Below are 21,426 nucleotides of genomic sequence, written 5' to 3' on the forward strand. Positions count from 1 at the left end.
AGATTTGGTTTGATTTTTGACTTTTCTCAGATTAGAGGACATTTGCTTCAATTTCAACCCACAGATTCTGTATTATTGGAACCCAAACTGGGTTCCTATTCTGTATTTATCCCCCGGCGACCCCGACGAAGACTCTGGGAAGTGGGTGAATTAATTTATCCGGGGCCTAATTGCATTTATTGGCGTCTGCAGCTCCTAATCCTGGATTATGATGATGCATTAGCGGCTGTTTACAGGCCTTTATTGGCCGCCAGCAGATAAATTCCAGCCATCTCATTAATCAGCTGCTGTCACCGGAAAGGTCCTCGTCGTTCTGCTGGAACTCGCTGGAACCTGAAGTGAATGAGCGGGTTAAACTCATGGTTCAGAGCGTCCATTTCCCCACATGATGCTGCTAATTGAAGTCAGGTCGCTTAATTAGAATCTGAGGTCGTTTACTGGGAACTCTTCTTTTCTTCTGTCACCAAACCTTCAGCAGTTTCTGTCTTCTGACACCAGAACAAACATCATCTAACACAGAACAGAAAAACAAAGCAGGAAATCTTCTATTTTACTGTGATTTTACTGTTTAATGTTCTTCTACGGTTCATTACTGGACGACTGATCACAAAACTCACAGCAGAGTACAAGAAGTGATACGTTAAATCAAGGCTGACAGTGGGATGAAAAATAGAACAGAGGACATAGCTTTACTCTACCCATTCTTTAAGAAAAGTGTTGGATGATGGAAACGACAAAAACAAGACAAAATGACAAAAATGTCATCAACAGGTTATGCCAACATGTTGTGGGACACGGGAATTAGGGATCTCGTAGCTGCAAGGCCAAAGTGCTATTGGAAATCCCATAAACTATCATTTTTTTCCCCTCCACAGATCAAATACGGCTTTGTTGAAAGAAGAAAGAATTGAATTGGTACTTCTCAGTAAGATTTGTAAGGTTAGGCTTAGTGGGGTTAGTAGGGTTAGAAGGGTTAGGCTTAGTGGGGTTAGTAGGATTAGAGTTGGTAGGGTTAATAGGATTAGTAGGGTTTGAGTTAGAAGGCTTAGTAGATTAAGGACTAGGAAGATTAGTAGGGTTAGTAGGGTTAGAGTTAATAGGGTTATTAGGGTTAGTAGAGTTAGGGTTAGTAGGGTTGGAGTTAGTATGGTTAGTAGACGTAGAAGGGTTGTTAGGATTAGTAGGGGTAGGGTTAGTAAGGTTAGAAGGGTTGGTAGGGTAGGGTTAGAAGGGTTGTAGGATTAGGGTTAGTAGGGTTAGCATTAGTAGGATTAATAGGATTAGTAGGGTTAGAAGAGTTAGTAGAGTTTGATTTAGAAGGGTTAGTAGAGTTAGGGCTAGGAAGGTTAGTAGGATTAGAAGCGTTTGTAGGGTTAGAATTAGGGTTAGTTGGGCTAGTAGGGTTAGTTGGGCTAGAAGAGTTAGCGTTAGTAGAGTTAGGGTTATTACGGTTAGTAGTGTTAGAGTTAGTAGGGTTAGAAGGGTTAGGGCTAGGATGGTTAGTAGGGTTAGAGTTAATAGGGTTAATAGGGTTAGTAGGATTACGAGAGTTAGAAGGGTTATAGTAGGGTTAGGGCTAGGAGGGTTAGTAGGGCTGGAAGTGTTACTAGGGTTAGAATTAGTAGGGTTGGTAGAACTAGAAGGGTTAGTAGTTAGAATTAGTAGGTTCAGTAGGGGTAGTAGGGTTAGGGTTAGTAGGGTTGGTAGGGTTAGAATTAGTAGGGTTGGAAGGGTTAGGGGTAGGAGGGTTAGTAGGGTTAGAGTTAGTAGGGTTAATTGGGTTAATGGGTTAGGGTTAGGAGGGTTGGGGTTCGAAGGGTTAGTAGGGCTAGAATTAGTAGGGTCAGCGGGGTCAGTAGGGGTAGTAGGGGTAGGCCTGTAACTTGGATACTAACACACCCCAATCAAATCATCAAGAACTTTGATATTAACGCACCAAAACCTCATTGACTTCTATTTTAACACAGTTTAAAATAGCAGAGGGTTAGGGTTTAAGGTTAGGGATTAGGGTGGGGAATCAGGCATGAAAATAACAAAAAAAGGAGGGTTAGGGTTAATCAGGCATGAAAATAAAAAAAAGATCCAATGAATAAGAATAATAATGATAATAATAGTAAAAATTATGATATTCATAATTTTATATAAATAAGATCATATTTATTTAACATTAATAATGATAAAAGAATAGACTAACCTAAAGTGTTAATGGAGATGGATTGATGATTTATTCCTCAGAGGAATAAAGTCATGTTCTTCTACGGTTCTTTAACTCTGAAGCAGAATGTGGATCATTCCAGAACTGCAGGACATCTGGGTTTATGAATGTTAACGTGACCTAATCTGTGGAGGAAAAATAACATTGTGGTTAAATATGTTATGTTATGTTTTGTTTTGAATTTAACAGGTCACATGACCAGACTCCGGTCACCTGTTGCATTCTGGGAGCTGCAGAGGGAACCAGAACAACCTGAGAGCTCATCTGGGATTTATATTTCCATTTGTGTATAATATTTATTAAAGTGTCTTTAAATGGAGGATCTGATGCAGTTCATGTTCTACTGACTTATTATAAATCACATTAGATTCTTTTAAACATCCCTGTGAGCTGCAGCCCTCTACTATCAATAAAGTTCCACAATAATTTAAGGTTTTAATATTTAAAGTGATTAACGTTTGGTCAATAAATCATATTTTATCACTTGACCCTAACCCTAACACTAACCCTAACCCTGGACTAAGATAAATTTGACTCGCCTGCCTTACAGGGAACAGATAATTAACTGTCCAGGCTGTTTTTTTAAACCTTTTGGCTCCATATTCTGACCAAAATGAAGCTGCTGAAGGTCCAGGAATCAGCAAAGCTCCCGTCTCTGCTGCCCAGAGGCTCATAAATCAGAAACACGATGATTAAAACAACACCATTAAAGATCGGTTCATCTCCACTGCACTCAATTAAATAAAGTCCTGAACATCAGCCGCGGCACTTCTCCGCTGTAGAAACAGGAAAAACAGACAGAGCGACCAGGAGAGGCTTTTATTTTGACAGGACAGGTGGACAAGAGCAGCTAAAACTGGAGCAGGTATTAAATCTACCTGTAGCTTCATCCTCCTCCACCTTTATTAATGACATTTATCTGATAGAAACCTCTGAAGAAATGAAAAGGAATCTGTTCCCAACACTTAAAGATAAAAGTCCTAATTTACTGATTTAGAGCAGAAATAACAACAAATTGAAGCTTAAATGACACAAAGACGCCAAACTGCAGTGATTTATCAATTAGATGTCAACTCTTCTGATAATAAATTACTTCATTTGTGAAGTTTTGTGGTGGTTCTCTCTCCTCATCCTGTAGATGTTTTTCTATCTCCATGTCTTCAGACTTTTCCTCTCTACTCTGCTCATCATCAGTAGATGTTTCTCCATGCTGGATGGATCTCCAACAACCTGCTCTTCTGTTCTGTTTCTGCTTCATTTATTTAGTAGATTTCATGACTGTTGGTTGCAGCTGAGTGAATTATGCTTTGCACTGAGCAGCACAGAATTTTTAGTTTTTGACAACAAACGGTCTATTTTTTATGAACTTTTTGAACGAATGTGTGAAATAAAGTCATTCTAAGCTTAGATTTAAGGCTAAAAAAGTTACATGATGCATTCAACCGACGTCTGAAAGCAGGAAACCCAACGACTCTTTCAGTTTCTGCAGTTTGCGGCGGATAAATGTTGTGATTATTTCAATAAAACGTGTTTTTCATAGGCAACTTATGGCTTAAATGTAACCGTACAACTTTGCTTCTGTAAGACAGAACCCCTGCAGCTCGAGCACACCAGCTCACCTACAGCAACTGAATGACTGAAGCAGACTAGATCCTCCTGGTTTACCTGTAGGGTTCAGATCAGATCCTCTTGGTCTACCTGTAGGGTTCGGATCCTCCTGGTCTACCTGTAGGGTTCGGATCCTCCTGGTCTACCTGTAGGGTTCAGATCAGATCCTCCTGGTCTACCTGTAGGGTTCGGATCCTCCTGGTCTACCTGTAGAGTTCAGATCCTCCTGGTCTACCTGTAGGGTTCGGATCCTCCTGGTCTACCTGTAGGGTTCAGATCAGATCCTCCTGGTCTACCTGTAGGGTTCAGATCAGATCCTCCTGGTCTACCTGTAGGGTTCAGATCCTCCTGGTCTACCTGTAGGGTTCAGATCCTCCTGGTCTACCTGTAGGGTTCAGGTCAGATCCTCCTGGTCTACATGTAGGGTTCAGATCAGATCCTCCTGGTCTACCTGTAGGGTTCAGATCCTCCTGGTCTACCTGTAGGGTTCAGATCCTCCTGGTCTACCTGTAGGGTTCAGATCCTCCTGGTCTACCTGTAGGGTTCAGATCCTCCTAGTCTACCTGTAGGGTTCAGATCCTCCTAGTCTACCTGTAGGGTTCAGGTCAGATCCTCCTGGTCTACCTGTAGGGTTCAGAACCATTCCAACTTTTTCTCTGCCAGCTTTCAGCTCGTTTGTTAGAAATCGATGCCGGCTGCTAGCAGAAGCTCCCAATTAGCTGCAGCTCCAGCGACACTTTGATTTAAGCGTTAGAGAGCTGCTCAGCGAGGCGTTAGTCGACGTTACCGAGGTTTGGATCCATGCAAATTATTGAAACAGCATTTTAGCTTCACCTGACACGGATTATTAGAGAAATGTGAGACAGTTTCTGTGTTTTTGTGCTCTAGTTTGGTTTCTGTAAGCAGAAATACCATCAGAACTCTCCTCTACTGGACGAAAACACATCCTGATATTTAATTAATGCATTAATTCACCTGCAGACACTAAATATATGATAAATACTCAGTAATGTTTCTCTGCTAAATATAGAGCAGAGTTTTTTATTTATCTTCTCTCAGAGCCAAGAAACAAAATGACAAAGAAACGACACGAACAAAAACAAGAGAGACAAAAATCAAGTAAACGACAAAAATTAGACAATAAATGACAAAAATGAGAAACAAAAGGACAAAAAAATGAGATGAGTGACAAAATTCAGACAAAAAACAAAAACAAGATAAAATATTACAAAAATGAGCCACAAAACAACCAAAACAAGACACAAAACAAGAAAAATGAGAAATAAAATGACAAAAAAATTAGACAAACGACAAAAGTCCAACAAAAGAAGACAAAAAACTACGAAAACAAGACAAAATATTAGAAAAACAGACCCAAAATGACAAAAAAATGAGACAAAAAGCATGAAACAAAACAAAACAGAGACAGAAAAGTTACAAAGCGACAAAAAATGGCCAAATGACAAAAATGTGTCCTAATATTTAATTAATGCATTAATTCACCTGCAGACGCTAAATATATGATAAATAGTCAGTAATGTTTCTCTGTGATGCTAAATATAGAGCAGAGTTTTTATTTATCCTCTCTCAGAGCCGTTCAGAGGACTTTTATGTTGGTTATTTGTTGAATTAAAGTTGAGAAAAGCTCTTTTAATCTCCAGGATCTCCCTGATGTTCCTCAGAACCTCACTGAGCTCTGATCAGCAGAAAGAAGCAGCTCTGAGAGGAAACAGAGCTAAACGCTGGTCTTAGACGACATCTGGTGGCTGAATCTCTCATCACCAGACGGCAACTTTGGCAGCTTCTGTGTTTCTAGCAGCTAAAAGTGGATCATGGATTCATGAGGAGGTACAGTGTGGGCAGCGTCAACAGAATCCATCAGAGAGAAGAAAGCAGGTTTTAATCAGACATGAGGCTCAGTTTCAGGATTTCTGCTGTTCAGGCTGCAGCTCTGTTTATGAAAACCTGAAAACTGAAATATTAAGACGTTAAGCAGCAGGTTTAAAGCTTTTCTCTGTGTCCTGTTATCATTTTATTCCTGTTTAATGTTGTGTTTTTTAATCTTTTATTATCAAAAGTACAAAAATAAAATATAAATATAAAACAGAAAGATAAAACAATTCAAACTTCATCATAAAGGATAAAACCACAGATGTAATTAAAGCTAGAGATCACAAAATGAATTTATATTTAGTTGTCATGTAGATTATGATTTTTATTTGTCTGATTTGCAGCATTTTAATGTTTAATGGTTCACTGACTGACTTAAAAATTAATTACAGAACATAAATCACTATGAAAATTGCAGGAAACATGCCCAAACCAACCGTATAAAATAAAGTAAATTAAATAAAGTAAAATTCAATTCAATTCAATTAAAGGTGATTTTTCTGGAATATACCTTTAAAATTGCAAGTAGTATTTTAGTCGGAATAAACCCTTAAAATCAAAACTTATTAGTTCGGAAAAAAAAAGCTATTTGGATTAAATAAACCTTTACAATTATAGAATATTGATTAGAAAATGGAAATAACCTTTAAAACTATAAATACATAGACAGAAATTAGTATTTTAGGTGGAATAAAATTTACAACCATAACTCAGTTGAAATAGCTTTGAAAACTTTAAATAAAACATTGGAATAAAAATTCAATTAAATACAGTTTTGGGTGAAATAAACCTGTAAATGCATAACCTGTTGGTTAGAAAGTGTGATTTTTCTAGAACAAACCTTTAAAACTGCAAGTATTTGGACAGAACGTCGTATTTTAGGTGGAATAAACCCTTAAAATCATAACTACATAGTAGGAAATAAAAACAATTTGGATGAAATAAACCTTTACAACCACAACATGCTACTTAAATAGTAGAAATAACCTTTAAAACTCTAAGTACATGGACAGAAAGCCGTATTTTAGGTGGAATAAACTTCTAAACTAGATCTCATTCTTCAGAAATCACTATTTGGCTGAAATAAACTTTTAAAGCTAAAAGCCACACACATTAATTTCATCCTCTGTCATGTAGGAGGCGCTGTTGGGACAAACAAGGATGCCAGAAATGTGAAACTGCAGCTTCCTCCGCTGCAGAAGTTTAATACTGAAAAAGGTCCTTTTTCAATAAATGTTTTTAAAAAACCACACCTGGGTGTATAAAAGCACATTTACGTGTCTGGCGTGTTTGTCTTCGGGATTTAGGATTATCAGAGTTAATTACCAACAATTTTGTGGTAATTTTGGTTTAATTTAAAACTTGTGTTCATATTTCTGATTATGAAGTACAGAAAACTTTAAAAATGTCTTATATATAACATGGAAATACAAATGCACCTTAATTTTTTTTTAGGAATAATCAACCTGAAAACTTGAGTTTATGCTACTAATTATTAAAGAATTTAAAAATATGACACTACAGGATTTGATGCGATCAGCTTTAGTGGGTAAATGTGCATCAGTACAGCAGTAAAAGATGCAAACATTTAAGAAATATCAGTAAAATTTAAATTAAAATTTAAATTAAACAAAAAATACGCATAAATTCTCGTTCAGATTGTCTTAATTCCTCTTGATGGAAATAAAACTTTTGAACAGATTATTTCCTGAGCAGACATACTGATAGAGGAGTACTAATATTACGTTTTTTTTTTTTTAATTTAATTTATTTAATCGCGTACCACCAGAGATGACTTTTGGCCCACCTCTCTTCCCGTCCTGAGGGAGGCGTCCCGCTCTCCGCTGTTGCACGAGTCCACACCGTCAGTCCGCTAACAGCTAACGGCTAACGGCACTAACATGTCGGGGAAGAGTTTCCGAGTCAGCGACGGGGACTGGATCTGTCCCGATAAGAAGTAAGTCCTCCGAACATTAAATGCAAACCGACTCAGTGCTCCCCGGGGGGTTAATTTAGCAGCGGAGGTTTTATTTTCTGATCGTGCTAGCAGGCTAACCGTAGTTAGCTGAGGCCTGCTCGTCTTTGGCTAATGCTAACCAGGTAGTTGCGCTAACCAGTGAGGTTTTAGCTCATGGTTTCCACCTTTTTAGCTCCACAGTAAACAGAATAAGGTGATATATTATGTATATTAAGTTAGGGAACAGTTTTGCGTGTAGAACATGAGGGTAAATTAGCAGGAACAGGACGCTAACAACTAGCCGCCGCTAGCTCTCTGTGAGCTGGGCTTAGATTCTGCTCTCTCCGATAATGTTGGGGTCTGGATCTGTCCTGATAAGAAGCAAGTCCTCCAGACATTGAAAATATACCGACTAAATGCTTCCCGGATGATTAATTTAGCAGCAGAGGCTTTATTTTCTGATCGTGCTAGCAGGCTAACCGTAGTTAGCTGAGGCCTGCTCGTCTTTGGCTAATGCTAGCCAGCTAGTTGAGCTAACCAGTGAGGTTTTAGCTCATGTTTTTCACATTTTTAGCACCACAGTAAACATAATAAACTGATATAGTATGTATTTTAAGCTAGGGAAGCGTTTTGTGTTTAGAACATGAGTGTAAAGTAGCAGGAGCAGGAAGCTAACGACTAGCCGCAGCTAGCTCTGTGGGCTGGGCTGAGATTCTGATCTCTCTGCTAATGTTGGGGTGTTTACGGCGTTGTAGGAGCCAAGTTCTTAATAGGGAATCAGCAATATCATGTTTCTGGTGAAGTGCATTAAAAAGGTGATGGACAGAGCAGCTGCAGATCCCAGGTCAGGAGAGCTAAAGCAGAGGCACATGGAATATAAAGCTGCTGTTTGTCTACAAAGAGCCTCGATCTGGTTATTTGAGGAGAAAGAAACTGGTCCTTGGAGGCATTTCAGCTTCATTTAAGAAGCTTTGGTGGAGGTGAAATCATGAAAATGTGTATTTTGCAGAAGCTCCATAGACCTGAGGCCTGTAACACATACAGGATTTATTTTATTATCATAAAACCAAACAGCTGCAGTCACATTAATCTGGGTTAAAAACAGTCAAATGCAAGCTTCTGAAGTTAGTTAGGAATACGTTCACATGAAAAGGGGAAGTGTTCTCACCAAATAACTAAACATGGACAGAAATACAGCTGCAGGTTCCTCATAAGGAGATTTCTAAAATAATGAGGAATTTAACATAGAAAACAACCAGAGTCAGCAGGAAAAGCTGAAAAACCGGTAAATTAATATTCTTAATAATATTCCTCTACCAATGTGCATCAGCTTTTAGTTTAATTATAATCATACATCACAACATTGTTCAAATAAATTACAGATTTTGTCCATTTATGTTGCTCATTAAAAAGAAAAGTTCTAACCAAGGTTTCTAACCAACAACACATAACTTGTTGGTTAGAAAGTGTGATTTTTCTGGAATAAACCTTTAAAACTAAGTATGTGGACAGAAAGTAGTATTTTGGGAGGAATGAATCTTTAAAATTAGTTAGAAAAAATATATTTTTGGATTAAGTAAGCCTTTACAATTATAACATATTGGTTAGAAAGTTAAAATAACTTTTAAAACTATAAATATTTAGATGGAAAATTGTATTTTAAGTGGAATAAAACTCATTAGGGGAAGTGGAAATAGCCTCAAACTATAAATAAAACACTGGACTAATAATATAATTTATATTATTAAATTAAATACAGCACATGTTTGGGTGAAATAAATCTTTAAACAAATAACCTATTGGTTAGAAAGTGTGATTTTTCAGGAATAAATCTTTAAAACTGCAAGTACTTAGACAGAAAGAAAGTGGAAATAACTTTTACAACTCTAAGTACATGGTCAGAAAGACTGTTATTCATTTTCTATTTTAGGATTTTATTGCTCTACAAAATCATATAGAATTAATTAAATGGTTTGAAATCGCTTTAAACTCTGAGTTTCCTTCTTCAGTTGCCTCGTTTGTCTCTCATGTGCTCGGTGTTCCTTAATATTGTAATTTAATGCAACAAGCAGGAAAATTGCTCCAGTTCTCATTGTGTCCTGAATATAATGTCAGTAAAGGCTTTATTTCCTCTTCTATTCACATGGAGCTCTGCAGGATCTTCAGCAATAGTGATGCTGTTTTCAGAGAGAATTAGTAGAACGTCATCTGGAATATACCCTGCTCCTTGGTAGATTATCTGTTCAGCAGTGGCCTGAAGTTAAATCTGAAGCTAAATCGGAATTTAAACCCAAAGTTTAGCCTGAAGCTAAACCCAAAGTTTAACTTGAAGCTAAACCCGAAATTAAACCCGAAGTTTAACTTGAAGCTAAACCCGAAATTAAACCCGAAGTTTAACTGGAAGCTAAACCTGAAGTTGAACTCAAAGCTAAACCCAAAGTTAAACCTGAAGCTAAACATGAAGTTAAGCCTGAAGCTAAACCTGAATTTAAACCCCAAGCTAAACCCGAAGTTAAACCTTGCTAACCTCTCACTACAGACTGCTGCACTCTTCTTTCCTTCCGCTTGTCTGAATGATTGTGTTCATATTCGCATTTTTTCTGCTCTCCCCAGGTGTGGAAATGTGAATTTTGCTAGAAGAACGAGTTGTAACAGATGTGGCAGAGGTGAGTCTCCTGTCTTTATTGCTCTGCATGTGAAAGTTTATATATATATATATATATATATATATATATATATATATATATATATATATATATATATATATATATATATATATATATATATATCTTACAGACGCTTAGAGGTTTTACCCCCCCAGAAAAAAAAAAAAATCTGCTGTTTTGCCTCCACAGAGAAAACCACAGAGGCGAAGATGATGAAAGCAGGAGGAACGGAGATCGGAAAGACTCTGGCTGAGAAGAGTCGAGGCCTCTTCAGCGCCAACGACTGGCAATGCAAAACGTATGCCGTTATTTTCCTCTGTCTGCAGCGAGAAATAGATTTTCTATCCACCTGTCACCGGATTGTGTTGTCAGAAGCTGCTGTATTAGACAAGATGCATTATAAGTGACAACATGAGTGATTAGTTTCACTTTTAAATGTGTTAAAATTTATTTTCCTCTTTGTTTTCTTAAAGGTGCGGTAATGTGAACTGGGCGAGGCGGTCAGAGTGCAACATGTGTAACACACCTAAATACGCCAAGCTTGAAGAAAGAACAGGTGACCCACAGATTAGTGCAGATTTATAGCTTTTAGTGTGTTTACATCCCCAGGTATTGATTGATTTTCTTCGTTTTTAGGTTATGGTGGAGGTTTCAATGAAAGAGAGAACGTAGAATATATCGAACGGGAGGAATCTGACGGAGAATATGACGAGGTGAGCCGTAACCGTGATGATTTCAGTCCAGTGCTGCGAAATTAAGGTCATAACAATAAGGATATGTTGTGTTTCTGTGCCACAGTTTGGTAGGAAAAAGAAAAAGTACCGCGGGAAGAGCAACAGCACGTCTTCCTCGAAAGAAAGTGAAAAGAAAGAAGTGGTGAAAGATCAGGAGGAGGAGGAGGAAGATGAGGAGGAAGATGAAGAAGATGGTGACCTGTCCAAATACAAACTGGATGTAAGATCACTGACTGCAGATGGAAATTCACATCTAAGATAATGACAAAAAATGTCCAAAAAGACTGGAAACCAGAGGAAAAGAACCGCAGGAAGAGCAACAGCACGTCTTCCTCAAAAGGAAGTAGGGCTGGACCCGAATATTCGGTCCCGACGGTGATATCCGGATATTAATTTTGAGATGTGAATATTCATCCCCACCCCTTGGTCGGATGATGCTGCGTGATCGATGTACATCTCGTGAATTCACCCAACATGTACGCCGGACGTTACTATACAAATTCGGCTCCTTCCTCTGTTAGCTCACCGACTCTGACCTCATGGACCGAAGCGAAGCTTGTAAAAGATGAAAATCTTAAAACTTGTCCATAATTACTCCAGATTTGTCCAAAATGAAAAACTCCCCAAATGACCCAAACCCTGTCTTAAGCAATCCAAAATTTGTCCAAAATGCCTTGAAAGTTCTCTAAATTGCCTCAAAATGCCCCCAAACATGACTGGAACGAGTCAAAGCGTGTCTACAATTACCAAAATGTGTCCAAAACGACTCGAAACCTGTCCTAAACTATTCAGAATTTGTTCAAAATGACCCACAATGTGTCTAAAATGGCAAAACCTTCCAGAAAATGGCTCAGAACTTGAACTAAATTATTCTAAACTTGTCCTGAGCCATATACAAGTGTACAAAAGGACACACAACATGTCCAAAAAGACTTGAAAGCTGAGAAAAAGAACCATGACTAGAAAAACATGTCTTCTTCAAAAGGGAGTGAGAAGAAGGAAAGTGGTAAAAGATGAGGATCTTAAATCTTGTCCATAATTACTCCAGATTTGTCTTAAATGAAAAACTCCCCCAAATGACCCAAACCCTGTCTTAAACAATTCAAAATTTGTCCTAAATGCTTTGAAAGGTCTCTAAATTGTGTCACAATCCCTAAAGCACGTCTGAAATGATTCAAAACGTGTCTAAAATTACTGAGACGTTTCCAAAATGACTTGAAACCTGTCCAAAATCACCCAAAATGTGTCTAAAATGACAGAAACTTCCAGAAAATGCCTCAAAACTTGACCAACATTGTTCTAAACTTGCCGAAAATGTAATAAAACTAGACAAAGTAAATGAAATGAGTTTTGTAAATGGGACAAGAACTTTAGGTTGGTCCAACAGAACTGATCGACACCTAAAGTTCTCCCAGACTCTCAACGTCTCGGATATTTTGGAACTTTTTTGCGCTTAATCAAACTGGGATGTGCAGCTGATTGACCAACCAATCCCTGCAGCTCTACAGCCAGTAACACCTGTCATATTAACACCTGTCTCTGTCCAGGATGACGATGAGGACGATGAAGACGGCGACCTGTCCAAGTACGACCTGAACGCCAGCGATGAGGAGGACAAACCGGCCAAGAAGAAGGGCAGTCGGTCGGGGTCGTCGCGCTCATCGTCGCGCTCATCCAGCTCCAGTTCTCGGTCCAGGTCCAGGTAAAAGGGTACAGGTCAAGGGTAACTCCGGGCAAAATGTCAGTATCAGCTTCAAACTTCTTCTGATTTACTCATCCATCATTTAATGTCCTGTTCTTTCTGTTGTTCTGCCTCCTCTCCACCCTCCTCCCTAACCAATCGTTTCTCCTGCTGGGTTTTCAGATGTCTTAAAATGAAACATGCATTATTTATTATTGTAGTTTTCTATTGGAGCACCGTTTTGTTTCTCGCTGATTTACCTGCTGGTAGGAGGTCGATGTGTTCAGGGTTTTGGTGTCTTATGATACAGTCATGCTATATTTAGTTGGATAATTTCATATAAAATCAACCAAACCTGGACAGAAGTCCCCCTCCCCCCAGAACCTCCTCAGAACATCTGGTTCTTCATCTCCAGTAACTTTATCAATGATCAGAGTTCTACCTTCATCCTGGGAATATTTCCAGAGTTCCGGGTCCTTGAAGTCCATAGAGGTGGGTCCAGATTTATCACTTTTTAATGGACTTTTTCCATCATTTCTGAGCCTCAACTTCATCAGTCCAGCAGATAGACACATCTGAGTTCTGGGAAAAATTGACACCAGATCAGTTTTACATCTATTTAAACTATGACATATCCCATTACATTAATACTCAAAGTTGGGTAAAGTTTACAAAATCCAGCTCCATATCATCACTTCCCCACCTCCGTGCTTCACTGTCAGGACTATGCATTCACTGTGGTAGTCCTGGTCACAAGAGACACCAAACCATTCTTAAATTTTACCCAGAAGTCCCTTTTTAAAGTTTTTTTTCTGGTGAATTATCAGAAACCAGAAACACATCCAGGGAACCAATGATTGTTTCTAGGACTCTCTGAGGCTCAGAAATGATAGGAAAAGTCCATTAGAAAGTGATAAATCTGGACCCACCTCTATGGACTGCAAGGACCTGGAATGTTCTAAGTGAGACTAAACTTAAAGACTGGAAGCAGGAAAGGAAAACGTCCCCTGGAGAAAGTTCTAGAGTAGACCTACCGACAACTGTATGAAGTTCTAGAGTAGACCTACTGACAACTGTAGAAAGTTCTAGAGTAGACCTACCCACAACTGTAGAAAGTGCTAGAGTAGACCTACCCACAACTGTAGAAAGTGCTAGAATAGACCTACCCACAACTGTAGAGAGTTCTAGAGTAGACCTAACCACAAGTGTACAAAGTTCTAGAGTAGACCTGTCCAGTTGTCAGTAGGTCTACTCTACAACTTTCTCCAGGAGACATTCTCCTGTATGGACTTCAAGGACCTGGAACTCTGGAAATATTCATAGATAAAGAACCAGCTGTTCTGAGGAGGTTCTGATTGATTTTCTTATATCAGCCCAGTCAGCTTGACTAAGTGCTATATTGTCTTAATAAAACTGTCAGACGGGGGTAGATGAAGTATTTCCAAACATTAAAGTGCCTTCTAATGGTCTGTCTGTGCATTGCCACAGTAGCCGCTCATTGTTATTGAGAAAATATTGGAAAGGTTTTTGTTTTTTGTCTTTCAGGTCCCGCTCTAGAAGCTCGTCCAGCTCCAGGTCTGGATCTCGCTCGAGGTCCCACTCCAGGTGAATGAGGTGACATGCACTCTCCAGCTGTAGAGAGTGGATGCTGGCCACAGAGCTTTACCTCAGTCTGAAACCATAGAGAAGCTCAGGCTGCAGTCATAGTTTCAGCCTCTGGGCTCTTAAATCAGCCCCGAGAGTTTAACTAGCACAGAGTTTGATTAGATCTGTAACATCTGGGGTCTTCATCAAGCTTCTCGCAGGACTGATTCAGGCTCTGAACTGAAGTAGAGTTAAATATTTCCTCATTTTGGATCCATTCTGAGAGCAGTTGAGGGCTCCTGACCAGAGGAGCTTGATGAAGGCCCTCCCTGCTGAGAACCTGCCTGGACTCTACTGACCTCCCTACTTGGTCTATCCCTCCACAAAGATCCAGCTCCAGGTCTCCCCAGAAGAGGTCCCGGTCCCCGTCCTCCTCCCCGGAGAGGAGGCCGAAGAGGAGTCGCTCCAGGTCCTCATCTGGAGGCAGGAAACGGAAGCGATCTCGATCACGTTCGTCCGAAAGGTTTGGGTTTCTGTGGAATCCACCATGGCTCTGATTGTTGTTTGCCGTCGGAGTTCAGATTTACAGAAAAGCGTTCACACTTTACGACATGTTTTAATGCTGATTACTGTCACCATTTACTCTGTAGGAAGGGAAATCTGACGTCTGTTAGATTTACTAAATACACAAGATAAGTTCATGTTGCCTTAATATAATAAACATGATTAAATAATGTATTTACCTGATAATATTCCAATAAATATGTTGAACATGATTAAATAATGAGTTTACATGATAATATTCTAAATTTATATGGTAAACATGATTAAATAATGAGTTTACATAATAATATAACTATCATTAGATATTAATGCTGAGATAAAAATGTGTTAACGTACCTCGTAAACAATGATGTATTTATATATAACTATGCACAGAACCAGGAAATATGTTGATTTAACCCCAATTATATACTATGAATACAATATACTAATACTGTACATAATTTAATTAAATTCATCCAATAAAGTTATTTTAGAGTGCAGTTAAATATGGTTACACTCACGTCATTATTTGGATTAAGGTGATAATTAGTTGGTCCAACTTGATTAAATTATGTTGGATCCAGCTTAATCTACTTGTGTTAAGGCAACACAATTTGTTTGTTTACTTTCCATATTTAAGTTTATTTAAAGAGTTTTTTTGAATGCATTTAAAGTTATAATTAGTTAGAATTAAGATAGTATTGAGCCATTTTGTTGCACCACTTTAATTTACTTGGGTTGAATCAACAACATTCACTAGTGTAATTCTTAGTACTGTAAAATTAGTTGGGCCAAAATGATTACATTTAGTTGGACCAAGCCTTGGAAATAACTTTCGTCAACCCTGACAAATTAGGTTGACTCAACACAAGTACATTAAGCTGCTCCAACAGAATTGATTTAAGCTGAAAGAAAACTGTTAATCATGTGGAAATACATGCCTAGCCTCAATTATTAGTATAGTATTTAGTACTTCAGATTAGTTTGGCCCAACCTGATTAAGTTGAATGCAACTTTTGGGAATAAGTTAAATTAATTCTAAGAAATGAAGTTACTCCAACAGAATTGGTCAGTGCTGAAAGAAAACTGTTTAATCATGTGAAAATACTTGATTTTATTAAATTCATTTTAAGAATGTAGTTTAATGGGTTTACACTAAACTTTTTAATTTAATGAAATCACTGAAAATATTTCCATGTGATTAAATCACTTTCTTTCATTTCTGTTTGACTAGTCTCAGTTGTTAGTATAATTTTTAGTACTGCAAATTAGTTGATCCAGCCTGATTAAATTAAGTTGAACTCAACTTTTGGGAATAAGTTAAATTAATTCTAATAAATTAAATTGACTCAACACAACTAGGTGAAGTTGGACCAACAGACTTGGCTGATCATGAACAACAGCTGTTTAATAATGTAGAAATACTTTACATAATTGAATTACCGGTAATTCAAAGAGTTTTTTCTTTTAGTTTTTTTGAGGCAGTTATTAATTAATCAATTAATCGAGTCATGGAAAGCATTTCTTTGTGATTAAATGACATTGTTTTTAAATGTAATTTTTAAATACTAAAAATTAGTTGGCTCAATCTACATGAAGTCAAACCAACCTTTGGGAATAAATTAAATTAATTCTAATTAAGTTGACTCAACACAGCTCAAATTAACTCTAATAAATTGACTCATCGCAACTCTAACAAATTAAGTTGACTCACAACTCTAATAAATTGACTCAACTCTAATAAATTAAGTTGGCTCAACCTAAGTACTTTAAGTTGCTCCAAACAGACTTGGTTATTGCTGTACTGTTCTTTAATTCATGTCTAGACTTTCTCTGGTTGTTTTTAGGATTCAGACTGATGTATTTTTTTGTTGTTCTTCGTGTTTTCTCGGGCGGTTTGTCGTCTGACGTTCTTCTTCTTCCCCGGTGTTTATTTCGTTTCAGACGCCGCGGCCAGTCGTCCGGATCCTCCCATTCCGGCTCCAGTTCTAAAAAGAAATAACTTTATCACGGCCTTTTAAAGCAGAGAGGAAAGAAAAGAGGAATCGGAGTAGAAGTGCATGTTGTGTTCAAAGACAAAGCGACACATCCTTCAGTCTGCTGTTCATTCTCATAAAGTCTTACTCCCCTCAAAAAAAGAAAAGAAGCAACACGACATCTTTTTAAAACCACTCGACCCGACCTGTGCTAAGTGTTTGTGAAACCCCAGAACCATCAGAGAACCTGTGAGGAACATTCAGCTTCATGACGTTTAGTTTGAGCCTCATGTGGAGCAAAGACCTGCTGAGGAGCTTTTTATGATCCCAGAAATGCCACAAATAGAAGGTTTTTCTTGACATAATGAATTCATTTCTCCAACTCATGACATGTAGCTGTGAAATCTGGCCTTTTCTGTTCGTTTCTCTGTAAATCTATTTTTAGTTTTTGTGTTTTCAAGGTAAGTATTTTACTTTTTGATATTTCTTGTGTTCAGTGAATGACGGCGACTTCGGCTTGCTTTCATTTCACTGGATTTGGGGTTTTATTTTTTTGGTTAAATCGACTTATTCCTCTTCAGTACACAAACAAACGAGCTCCATGAGTCTTTTCCCTGCTCCAGTTAGAAGAATAAGAAACATTTCTGGTGAAACGTGGCAGTTTAAAGTCTTTTTATCGGTAAAACAACTCATGTTAACATGTAAATAAAATCCTGTCCACATCCATTCCTGAGAATACTGTGTTTAATGCAAACGGAGTGTTTAAATCAGGGCTCAGACTGGTTTTAGTCCAGGTTCCACACTCAAGCGACAAACAAAACGACAAAAAAGAATAACAACACAAGCTTCAAAAAAACAGACAAAACACACAAGTGAGGCAAAAAGGAAAAAAAATGACAAAAACAAGACAGAAAACGAAAAAAACGAAACAAAATGACAAAAACGACAGAAAATGACAAAAACGAAACAAAACGACAAAAGACAAAACGACAAAAACAAGACAAAACGACAAAAACAAAACAAAATTAAGCTTATGTCAAGAAACTGATGACCAAGGGCCGCTACTCACAAGATGTGTGGAGTTAGAGCCTCATACCTAGCCTCACTATTTACTACTAAGATGGTAGTTTTAAAGTTTCTGTTTTTGTTATGTTTTGTGTCTCGTTTTTGTCGTTTCTTGTCTTATTTTTGTCATTTTGTGTCTCGTTTTTGTCATTTTCTGTCTTGTTTTTGTCATTTTGTGTTTCGTTTTTGTCGTTTTCTGTCTTGTTTTTGTTGTTTTCTGTCTTGTTTTTGTCGTTTTGTGTCTCGTTTTTGTCGTTTCCTGTCTTGTTTTTGTCGTTTTGTGTCTTTGTTGTTTCCATGATCCAACAGTGTTCCTAAAGAATGTGTAGAGCAAAGCTATGTCCTCTCTTCTATTTTCCATCTTTTCATCCCATTGTCAGCCTTGATTGAATGTCTCATTCTACCTCATATTATCAGGATCAGACTCATTCTTTTGACTGTTTTCCATCAGTCAGTTTGTCCTCTTGGTCAGCAGTAACAGCAGCTAAATATCTAGCTTCTACTGCTGAGAAAAAGATCACATTAGCATGGATTAGCAACCCTGTTACTGTGATTAGAGTAGGGTTAGCAAACAACATAGAAAACATGGAATAAAAATGCTACCATTGATGTGGAAGCTGAGCCAATCAATACCTATTATTGATCAATATGGAGCAGAAACCTGGAAAACAGAAGATTGATTGTTCAAATGTCATCTGTTAAATATTAGCAGCAGCTTTAGAGTTATTTCAAATCTGATGGTGAGTTTTGTGTTTTCATGTCTGAGGTTCAGTTCCTGGTTCTGGTCAGCAGGTGGCAGATCTGGACCTCAGATTCTTTTAATTAAACCTGAGCTGATAAATGAGAACATGAAGCCTTTCTGATGCTAAACAGCAGCGATTTTGTTTAACCCTCATGTCGTCCTGCGGGTCAAAATTGACCCGTTTTAAAGTTTGAAAATGCGAGAAAAAAAATATTTTCACAGTCAAACTTCTGATGTCCACATTTTCAACATTTTTGGGAAATTTTTCAACATTTTTGGTGGAAAAAAAGAAATATTAAAAATATTTCGTAAGAACATTCACAAAACAAAATCAACCAAAATCCAGCGAATTTCGCTGGATTTTCGTTGATTTTTATGTGAATGTTCTTAAAGAAAATATTAGAAGTTTTACTGATATATATGGAATCACTTTAGATATTTTTAGGATTTTTTTTTTTTTTGGAAGATTTTTCCTCGTTTTTTGAAACTATTTACAAGAATTTTCTTGCCAAATTTGGGTTTTTTTCTTGTTTTAAATAAAACTTTTAAGGGAAACTTTTCAGGAATTATTGGAATTCTCTTCCTGAAGGTTTTGCAAATTTTCAGAAATTTGGGGATTTTTTTGCTGGATTTTTTGATTTTTTTTTCAGAAAAGGAAACAATATTTTTTGGCGCCTGTAAATGAGGACAGCAGGAGGGTTAACAAGACACAAATAACGGTTGATTCAAGTTTGACTCCAGAGATAAACGGTTTTAATCTGATTAGTTCTTTAATCGCTGAAGTAATTCAAACTTTCTGTTCTCAGCTTCATTAAAAGCAAGAAAATTAATCTAATTTACTGATTTAGATGAAATGTTTGAGCTGCTGATGTTGTTTTGTGGGACTCAGTTCATTACTGGGTGGAATTTCAACCCAAATGTTTAAATTCAAGATGAGGAAATCTAAGAAACTGACTAAATAGCTTAGAATAAAATAGAAATTATATTTATATTGTCGATGTAAAACAACTAAAGACAGTTAAACAGATGTTTTTTTCATTTGGAATTCAAGATTTGCACCAGAAACAACAGGATAATTTAAGAATCAGGCTATAGAACTATGATAAGAACAGCTTTTCAGGATCATTTCTTTACTCATAGTTTCTGCAAAAACAATCAATTTTTCTGAATATCTCGTTTCTGACGTCGCTGAAGATTCAGATCAGTCTTTATGGACAAACTGGACCTGATGGAGGAGAAGCTACAGGAGTGAGAATCTGATATTAATAATTAACTTTAACTCTGAGATGATCCACTGATCAGATTCCTCCATCCGTGGGTTCAAAATAACACCTATAAGAGTCATTTTAGTCATTTAGGTTCAGAATAATCACTTCTATGATTGATAGTTTTATATTTTTGGGTTTGAAATATGCTTATTTTTCACTCTGTAACAGATTTTGATGATTGAAAAAGAAGAATATTATTTAAAAGTATTAAAGGGAATTGAAAAATGTAAATGGAATGATTTCAGAAATACGTATTTTTGAGGAATAGCTGAAATATAAAATGATAAAAAACTTTTCATTCCACAGATATTGTAATAAAACGGCGTCACACTGATGATCTGAGGTTCCTTCGGTTCATGAAGCTAAAAAATGCTTTAAACTTTCTGCATTTCATCAACCTGTAATCTTGTGTATATATTAATAATTATTAGGTAGCTGGTTGTTAAATATCTTCTAATGTGAAGGAAAACATGATTAATGCTGCTGCTTGAACAGAATCTAATCAGAAGTTTCTGATCCAAACTATTTTATTAAAGTCTGAACCTGAATAATTGAACTGGATGGATTTAGAAGATCAACCGTCTGTTTAAGGAGTTTATAGTCGCTCTGATAAACTAATAAATTCTCCTAAACATGATTTTAACCTTCATAAACTGTATAATCTGTAGACTCTCTGGTTCAGTTTTATTAATTTCTCTAAAATAAATCATGTTTGGTTCTAGAAGAAAAAATTACTTCCATATTCATGAGTTCTGACAATTTCTGAACTTAAAATCTAAGTTTTTTTCACTTAGACGTCCAGGTCATGATAATCCTGGAGCCTGAAAACCTACACAGAAACTTATTTAAGGTTCTAGAAGATGTTCCACCTTCATCCACGACGGTTCTTCCGGTCTCCAATGTCCTCTAGAACCTTAGTAAGAAGTCCACCTGTTTTTATTTCCCTTAGACTTCCAGGTCAAGACAATCCTGACTGAAAATCTACACAGACACTTATGCAAGGTTCTAGAAGATGTTCCACCTTCATCCAAGAGGGTTCTTCAGTTTTCCAATGTCCTCTAGAACTTTAAAGAGAGTCCAGCTGTTTTTATTTAATGTAGACTTCCAGGTGATGATAATCCTGGGAGCCTGAAAACCGACACAGACACTTATTTAAGGTTCTAGAAGACGTTCCACCCTCATCCAAGATGGTTTTTCAGCTCTCCAACATCCTCTAGTTAATTTAAACACAAGACACTAGTGCTAGTAGAGGACATTGGAGAGTTGAAAAACCTTCTTGGATGAAGGTGGAATGTCTTCTAGAACATATTCCACCATCATCCAAGAAGGTTCTGCAGTTCTCCAATGAACTTAAGAACCTTAATAAGAAGTCCAACTGTATTCTCAAGAACCAAAAAGGAAAAAAAAAATCCAGCTTCTGTTTTTCACTGAAGCTTTTAGGATCCCCATGACCTGGAAGTCTGAGAATCACAGAGAACTGGACTCTGCTTTGTG

General features: G+C 37.3%; 1 protein-coding gene across 1 annotated transcript; it reads left to right on the forward strand.

Moving 5' to 3' along the window:
* Window positions 1-7,525: 7,525 nt before the first annotated feature.
* On the forward strand, window positions 7,526-17,583 carry zranb2 (zinc finger, RAN-binding domain containing 2). Its single transcript, XM_023293405.3, has 10 exons — window positions 7,526-7,670; window positions 10,284-10,336; window positions 10,526-10,634; window positions 10,810-10,892; window positions 10,973-11,049; window positions 11,135-11,290; window positions 12,618-12,772; window positions 14,297-14,356; window positions 14,724-14,858; window positions 16,826-17,583. The coding sequence occupies exons 1-10, from the start codon at window positions 7,615-7,617 to the stop codon at window positions 16,881-16,883; spliced, it is 942 nt and encodes a 313-aa protein (XP_023149173.1). The 5' UTR covers window positions 7,526-7,614; the 3' UTR covers window positions 16,884-17,583.
* Window positions 17,584-21,426: the final 3,843 nt, after the last annotated feature.

Source organism: Amphiprion ocellaris, chromosome 2 (assembly GCF_022539595.1).
Source record: "Amphiprion ocellaris isolate individual 3 ecotype Okinawa chromosome 2, ASM2253959v1, whole genome shotgun sequence".
Taxonomy (NCBI): Eukaryota; Metazoa; Chordata; class Actinopteri; family Pomacentridae; genus Amphiprion; species Amphiprion ocellaris.

Coding starts and splice junctions, on each gene's coding strand:
- zranb2 (XM_023293405.3), top strand. CDS start 7,615: ATGTCGGGGAAGAGTTTCCGAGTCAGCGACGGGGACTGGATCTGTCCC. Junction 10,337..10,525: donor TTGTAACAGATGTGGCAGAG/GTGAGTCTCCTG, acceptor TTGCCTCCACAG/AGAAAACCACAGAGGCGAAG. Junction 10,635..10,809: donor AACGACTGGCAATGCAAAAC/GTATGCCGTTAT, acceptor GTTTTCTTAAAG/GTGCGGTAATGTGAACTGGG.